General features: G+C 39.0%; 1 protein-coding gene across 1 annotated transcript; it reads right to left on the reverse strand.

Moving 5' to 3' along the window:
• Positions 1–2,193: 2,193 nt before the first annotated feature.
• On the reverse strand, positions 2,194–2,927 carry LOC134233709 (C1q-related factor-like). The gene is made up of 2 exons (XM_062715708.1): positions 2,897–2,927; positions 2,194–2,627 (listed from the first exon to the last, which is right to left on the reverse strand). Exons 1-2 carry the CDS (start codon positions 2,925–2,927, stop codon positions 2,194–2,196), a joined length of 465 nt encoding a protein of 154 aa, XP_062571692.1.
• Between the last annotated feature and the right edge of the window lie 6,046 nt (positions 2,928–8,973).

The raw sequence follows: 8,973 nt of genomic DNA on the forward strand, positions 1-8,973 counted from the left end.
TCGGCTGCGCCTCGGGAAATAGTTTGCTGTCTTGGGGAACGATAAACTTGCTATTGTCCTCATAGCCAGTAATTAGGTGTATAATATTCCCTGACGTGTGAATAGTGTGTGTTTATTCTTACTTTAGGTTCCTCTGAATGTCGGTGTGTAATACACTGTATAGGCTATGGAATCCGGATAGGGCCACGCACTTCACTATCGCACCATCGAGCATCAACTTAAAGGTCGATGGTGCGATAATGCGATGGTGCGATAACGTGAAGCGATGATGCGATAGCGCGTTGACGATGATGCTATGGCGCGATAATGCGATGGCGATGGTGCGATAGCACGATTGAGCGATAGTGAATATCGCTTCATCGTCATCGTACTATCGCACCATCGTCATCGCATCATCGTGTCATCACTATCGCACCATCGCGTCATCGTACCATCGCGTCATCGCATTATCGCACCATCGTCATCGCATTGTCGCGCCATAGCATCATTGTCATCGCGCTATCGCACCATTACTTCATCGCTATCGCACCATCGCCTCATCGTCATCGCATTATCTCTTCATCGCACTATCGACCTAAACCTCGATGGTGCTATGACGCGATAGTGAAGTGCGTGGCCCTATCCGGATTCCATAATAGGCATTTGATGTTTTTGATTTATAAATACGCTATCGATGAATGTTCCGAATAGTCGACTATCGTTCGAATAATGCAATCGAATGTTCGACCAAGGAAAATAAACATTTTGACATCCCTAATTTAAACTAAATCTGATTTTTCCAAAATATAACACCTATTATGGACCAATTGTTTAAACTCATTCTTAACAAATTCATATGATTATTTCGTATTCCTTAATTAAATAAACATTGTTAATTTGCCATCATTAACGGAGCTGTTCGAAGTCGGTGTATATACTCTATAAAATACGGAAGCCAATTGGTGCCAGGTAGTAAAAATATTTTATCTGGCGCCCACCACATAAATAACTGGTTGACCAACAATCATTTGCCATGTAGCATTTTCAACAAATTACGATCGACCAGCGTACAGCAAAAGACGAAAGGACGGAAACGGATAGCACTACCCAGGGTGAATTAGATGGCGAAAAGGAATGACATTTCATGTTTCAAACAAAGCCTTTCACGAATTAAATAAACTCAATTTTCCGTTATATTTAAGGTCTTCCGTTTCCAACGGAAGACCTTCTACTGATTCTGTTGGTAAAGATTATTATTCTTTTTTTTTTCTTCTACTTCCTAGACGCCAAATTTGAGGCCTCATATCTCACTCATTTCTCAACGGATTTCGCTCAAATTTTCAGAGATTATAGACGTTTATAAACTATATCAGAATGCTGACAAAAATTTCAAAAACTCACTTCCGGTTTTGAGTTATTACCCTTTAAACGAAAATTTATAGGCTTTCGTTTCCAGACAAAGGCTCAGAGACGGCTAAAGCTGGAGCAGAAATTTTACTGATTTTAGATAATAGAAGGATTGAAGTTGTGCACATCGGTTTTCGTTTTTCGATTTCTCTATTCAAAATGGCGCTATATAGGGGTCAAAAATTAGAACGCATAAAAAAAACAAAAATTACTCATATTTTGCTTTTTATCTTCTAAACTAAAAATATTTTGTTAAAATATATAGAACATAATTTGTTCAGAATTAGAAGATCTTTCAAATGATATGTCAGAAAAAGGGCCGACCCCTAAATTAAGGGATCTAGAGGGGCCAGAATTTTTTTCCAGATATCTCGAAAAGGATTGAGAATTTGCTACACATCAAAGAAGCAAAGTTGTTGAAAATGTCAAGCTTGATCAAAATACGTCTAGCGTCGTAACTTCCGGCTAAACCGGAAGTAGTCGGAAAACGCGTATTTTTGCCGTTTTTGGCAAGTTTTTGGGTAACATATGTCTCTGGGAGCTTAAAAATTAATTTTCCGTGCGTCGTCGTCACTTCCGGTAAACCGGAAGTAGCAAAAAATGACTTATTTTTGCATTGATTAACATAGTTTTAAAGGATTCAAAGCATTTTGGGCGTTATTTCTCATTTTTGTTAAAAAATGAAAGCTACTTCCGGTCAAACAGGACGGAAGACCTACTCGTTGCTTTGCAACGAGCTCTGCTCTAGTTATTTATTATTTTTTTTCTTTGTGTACATATAAAATAAAACGCGAACGTATGCATTTATCAGTTTATCTTCCAGCCAGCAAAGGATGTCTTTCCGTGATAATCACTCCCGATATTTCCATAGTTATTGTCAACCTGAGTGCGCACAAACACATCGTCACCCTGGTTGGCGTGAATGACAACTAGTCCCGTAACACTGTGGTCGTCAGTCATGGAATGCAGGAATACCGAACCAGAACTGATTTTGTTAACCATCAATTCCGTTCCGTGTGTCGCATGAGTCCACTGCCTCATAACCCATGTGAAAACGTAGAGACCAGATTCGGGGACAATAAAAACTCCTGTATTTGGATGGTAACCATTGCCATCGTTTGTTATGACTGTGTCGAAGATCAGAGTGTGAAAACTACTCGGATTTACCAGGCTGGTGGACATGTAGGCATAGAAAGCGACATTGCCCTCCGATGGAACTGTTGTCGGTCCAAGTATTCTCTCTGTATGAAGAAAGAAATTGAAATTCTGAATTGAATTACTAGTATTCTAGTACTACTAGAATCCGGATATGGCCATGTAATTCACTATCGCATCATCGATGCCATGGAGCAATGGCGCGATAGTGCAATGACGATAATGCGATGGAACAACAACAATGGTGCGATAGCACGATGAAGCGATAGCGATAGCGATGACACGATAGTGCGATGGTACAATGACGATGAAGCGATATTCAGCGATATTCACTCGCTTCATCGTGCTATCGCACCATCGTTATCGCGCCATGGCAGCATCCCCATCGCGCTATGCGCCATAGCTCCATCATCATCGCACTATCGCTTCATCGTTAGCGCGCGACTTTTTAGCCGATGCTCGATGGTGTGATAGCGAATTGCATGGCCCTATCGGAATCCGGAAATTGCAAATCACTATCGCATCATCGCACCATCATAGTTTAGGTCGTTGGTGCGATGAAGCAATGATGCGATAACGATGAACCGATGGGGCAATAGCATGTTGACGATGATGCAATGGCGCGACAATGCGATGACGATAGTTTGATAAAACGATGGAGCGATAGTGCAATGGTGTGATGGCGATGACATGATGGTGCATGACGATGATGCGATGGCGCGTCAATGCGATGACGGTGATGCGATAAAGTGATTGTGCGATGACGCAATGCAATAGTATGGAATCCGGATAGGGCCATGCAGTTCACTATCGCACCATCGAGTATCGACTAATAGGTCGATGGCGCGATAATGCAATGGTGCGATAACGATGAAGCGATGACGATGGAGCTATGGTGCAATAGCGCGATGACGATGATGCGATCAAGCGATAATGCGATGACGATGGTGCGATAGAACGATAGAGTAAAAGTGAATATTGCTTCATCGTTATCGTACTATCGCGTCATCGTCATTGCACCATCGTGCCATCACTATCGCAACATTGTGTTATCGCACCATCGCTTCATCGTGCTATCGCATCATCGCCATTGCATTATCGCGCCATAACTTCATCGTTATCGCACCATTGCTTCATCGTCATCGCATCATCATGTCATCTCATTATCAACCCAAACCTCGATGGTGCGATGATGCAATAGTGAACTGCATGGCCCTATCCGGATTCCATACAATAGCGATGACAAGATAATGTACCGGAAAAGCTATGCACACAAAGTAATATTATTGGATTTGGACTGGTTAAAAGAGGTTTGCGTTTTGGAAATTTAAATGTATGTCATATAATACCCAAAATTGACGAAATCAAATTGTTGCTTCAAGACAAACATTCTCTCGATATTTTAGGCCTCTGTGAAACATTCTTAAATGATAATTACTGTGACTCAGGTTTAGATATTGATAGATTCACTTTCGAGAGAAAGGATAGACGTTTTAAGTCAGGTGGGGGAATTGTTGTTTATATATCAAATGATATTACTTACAAGCGTAAAACTGAATTTGAAGTAAGTAATGTTGAAACAATATGGCTAGAAATCAATCTTAAAAATTCTAAACCTATTTTTTATTGCTCTGTATACCGTCCACCATCTGCCCCCTCTTGCTGGGTAGAGGATTTCGCTAGGGAGATAAATATCGCCTCCTGCTGTGACGACAGTGAAATTATTATTACAGGTGACTTTAATATTGACTTACTCAAAGACCCCCCGCTATGCTGGACATCTGCTTTATAGGAATTTGGACTAAAACAAGTAATTAATGCACCCACTAGAGTTACTAACACCTCCTGTACTCTTATTGATCACTTTTATACCACCATACCAGATAACATATGTGAAGTTAATGTACCACCAATATCCTTATCTGACCATTACCCTATTTGTGCAACCCGGAAATCTAATTGCATGCAGCGTAGAAACAAGCACATGGAAATTAAATACCGTGATTTCAAGAACTTTAACGAAGCAAATTTTCTGTCTGACCTAACAAATGAAAATTTTGATAGCCTTACAAAATTACACGATCCTAATGACATTCTTGATAAATTCTATATAATGTTTAATAACGTCCTTGACAAACATGCTAAAATAAAATGTAAGAGAGTTAAGACTGAAACTAGACCAAAGTGGCTAACTAAAGAAATAAATGAAGCTAGACATTTTCGAGATTTTTATCACCATAAAGGGGATTATGAAAATTTCCGAATATGGAGAAATAAAGTTGTACTCCTGATTGACAATGCAAAAGCTTTGTATTACAAATCAGCCATTGAAGACAGTTCAAATCCAAAAGAGATGTGGGGATATTTAAATCAATTGGCGTCTAATACTAAAACTTTTACTCCTTCCCATATCACTCATAATGACTCAGAAACTAACAGTTCACAAGAAATTGCTAATATTTTTAATCAACACTTTACAGGAATTTCAAGTAAACTTTTAAATAATTTACCAAACTGCAAATTCAATCCAGAATTGTTAAGACAATTCACAAAATCTAAACTTGGTGATAACTTTTCTAGCCTCACACGAATCAGTGAAACAGAAGTATTTGATTCGTTGAACGGACTTGATGTCAATAAATCTGCAGGCATTGACTTCATAGGACCTCGTCTCCTAAAACTAGCAGCAAGTATCATTAATAAATCAGTCACTCATTTAATCAATGCTAGTATCAGTAGTGGTAGTTTTCCATCAAAGTTGAAACAAGCAAAAGTCACCCCTGTATATAAAAAGGGCAACAAAGCAGACCCCAGCAACTACCGTCCCATTTCTATACTTCCAACACTATCCAAACTAATTGAAAAGCACATAGCTAACCAAATGCGAGATTTTACCTCCACTTTTGACCTTATAACGAAATCTCAATCTGGGTTCAGAGAATTTCACTCTTGTCAAACAGCACTTACTAAATTAACAGATGCTTGGTTGAATGCTATGGACGAAGGTAACCTCATAGGTATAACATTTTTGGATTTCAGCAAAGCTTTTGATTTAGTGAGTCATGATATTCTTATAGAAAAATTAAAGAACTACAACTTTGATGAGCTGTCAATTAAATGGTTTCACTCATATCTAAATAACAGGACACAGAGTGTAAAAATTGGTACAACTTCTTCTGATGTCTTATCTGTCACAGCAGGAGTGCCACAAGGATCAATATTAGGCCCCCTTTTGTTTTTGTTGTATATCAATTACCTTCCCTTACATGTAAGTCATGCAAATATCGATATGTTTGCTGATGACGCAACTCTGCATATTTATGAAAATAATATATTTAGTATTGAAACGGCCCTAAATTCTGATTTAGAAAATATTGAAAAATGGTGCTTAGAAAATCAAATGGCTCTTAATATTGACAAAACACAATGTATGCTGATGGGTACTAAACAAAGGAAATCGAAATTAAATAATCCAAATCTCAGTTTACATGTCTCTGGCAAACACCTTAATAATGTTGAAGCAGAAAAACTACTTGGGGTTCATATAGATCAAACGCTAAATTTTCATGACCATGTAGACTCGGTCTGCAAATCTTTAACATACAAATTATTTACTTTGCGGAAAATCAAGAAATTTCTTCCTTTGAGAACTAGAAAACTGTTTTACAATGCCTTTATCCTACCTTCAGTTCTATTAATTATTGTCTGACTATCTGGGGTAATGCACCACATAGTTACATGGAGAGAATCCATAAGCTTCAAAAACGGGCCGCTAGAATTATACTTGATGCTGCCCCTGATGCTCCTTCTAAGACATTATTTGAAAAAGTAGGGTGGCTATCTGTTTTTGACTTAGTAACTTTGCATAAATGTATCTTGTTGTACAAAATATTTAACAATCAGAGCCCTTCTTACCTACAAGATTTATTTATTTGTCAAACTTTAAATGCGTATACTTTACGTTCAGAATCTAATTATGACCTTCGCCTACCAAAATACTGAACAAATTTGTTTAAAAATTCACTCCAATATTCCGGAGTTCATATTTGGAACAGTTTACCTTTAAATATAAGATGTGCACCAAGTCTGCCAGTTTTTAAACGAAATGTAGAAAAATATATCTTCATCAACAGAACTTGATTACCTCTGATTTATATCTTTTGCACATGTATATAATTTATATATTGTAAAATCTTACTGATATTACATTTTTATAACTTTTTATGTCATCTTTATTTATTTTTTTATCATTGCTATTTAATTATGATTATCATAATCATCATATGACATCAAACATGTACTTGTATTTTAATTGACTTGCTAAGTTGTTTGTATATCTTTGCTAATTTGATGTAATATTGTTGTTGAAATTAGAAGGTCCTGGGGAAGAATAGTGTGTCACACTAATCAGGCCACCTTCTCTAAATAAAGTATTATTATTATTATTATTATTATTATATTATTATTATTATAATGCAATGACGATGGTGCGCTGGTGACGATAAAGCGATATTCAATATTGCACCATCGTGTTATCGCACCATTGTCACCGCATTATTGCGCCATCGCACCATCGTTATCGCGCTCGCACTATCATCTCTTCATCGTTATCGTATGGAATCCGGATAGGGCCACGCAATTCACTATCGCATCATCGTACCATCGAGATTTGAGTCGATGGTGCGATGACGCAATAATGCGATGACAATGAAGCGATGGTGCGATAACGATGAAGCGATGGCGCGATAGTGCGATGACGATGATGCGATGGCGCGATAGCGCGACGACGATGATGCGATGGTACGATGGAGCAATAATGCAATGACGCGATGGCACGATAGCGATGATGCGTTGGTGCGATAGCGATGATGCGATGGCGCGACAGTGATGATGCGATGCTATATCGTGCCATTGTTATTGCTTTATCGCGCTATCGACATCGTGTCATCGCACCATCTCTCTATCGACTATATAGATAGGATGGCATTCTCAGCAGGTAGTTAATTCGAGCAAAGATTTGATTGCCCAGTGATAATTTACTGACTTTAATTTGATTTTTGATTTTGATGATCATATTTTAAATAACAAACACAAAGTACCAAGAGGAGAGAGGGAGGAATACTTTTGTTTTGTATTTGCTTTAAATTTAAATCGCTTTCTCAGAAAGTAAATAGCGATGGGTTTAATTTCACCAGGGACCTATATACTAGTATATACATGTAGGTCCCTGATTTCACGATGCAAGAAATTAATTCAAATTTCGTATATGCATTTACTTGTTTTAATAGTTAATGATAGCATTCACGATGGGTTTAATTTTGCAGAAAAAAATGAATTGCGAACATAGTGAAAGTAAAACCATCGTAATTATTTCCCACGTTATTTCCCAATCTAAATTATTAATCCCCCCCCCCCCCCCCCGTTTAGAAACCAAAACCTAGATCACGCAGATTTCGATTTCTTTTACATCATTCACAACATGAGTGTATTGTTAACTTTATCTTGATTATCAAAGTATATTTTTACAATCTTCTAACTTGTTATATGTCTGGCAATAAAGGCATGGTTAATTTTTATGCCAAGTGAAGTTAATTCACCCAGTAAGATCTATTTACGATATGTATTCTGTTCATACTTTCACAACCTGACGCCATTTCTCTTCTCAATGGCGCATGCGCAAAAGAGTCGATAGCGTGATAGTGCGACAATGCGATGACGACAGTGCGATAGAGCACTGATGATGACACGATAGAGCATCGCTTCATCGTTATCGCGTTATCGTATCATCGCTATCGCACTTTCGCACCATCGCTATCGTGCCATCGCGTCATCGCTTTATCGCTCCATCGCGTCATCGCTTTATCGCTCCATCGCGTCATCGTCATCGCGCTATCGCACCATCGCTTCATCGTTATCGCTTCATCGCTCCATCGTCATCGCATTATCGCGTCATCGCACCATCGACTCAAACCTCGATGGTGCGATGATGCAATAGTGAACTGCGTGGCCCTATCCGGATTCCATAGTATCGCACGTTTCATCGTTAAAGCGACATTTAAGGCGATGTTCGATGGTGCAATAGTGAACTCCGTGGCCCTATCCGGATTCCATACCATGCAGTTCACTATCGCATCATCGCACCATGGAGGTCTGGGTTGATAATGCGATGAAACGATAATGCGATGACGATGAAGCGATGGTACGATGACGATGAAGCGATGGCGCGATAGTGCGATGACATGAAGCGATGGCGCGATAATGCGATGACGACGGTACGATAGCTCGATGAAGCGATGTTGCTATGACGCGATGGTGCGATAGCGATGACACTATGGTGCGATGATGCGATGGCGCGATAGCGCGACGACGATGATGCGATGGTACGATGGAGCGATAATGCGATGACGCGATGGCACGATAGCGATGATGCGT

The sequence above is a fragment of the Saccostrea cucullata genome, unplaced genomic scaffold (genome assembly GCF_032062105.1).
Source record: "Saccostrea cucullata isolate Sc308-1 unplaced genomic scaffold, CSIRO_AGI_Scuc_v1 ctg14615, whole genome shotgun sequence".
Lineage (NCBI taxonomy): Eukaryota > Metazoa > Mollusca > Bivalvia > Ostreida > Ostreidae > Saccostrea > Saccostrea cuccullata.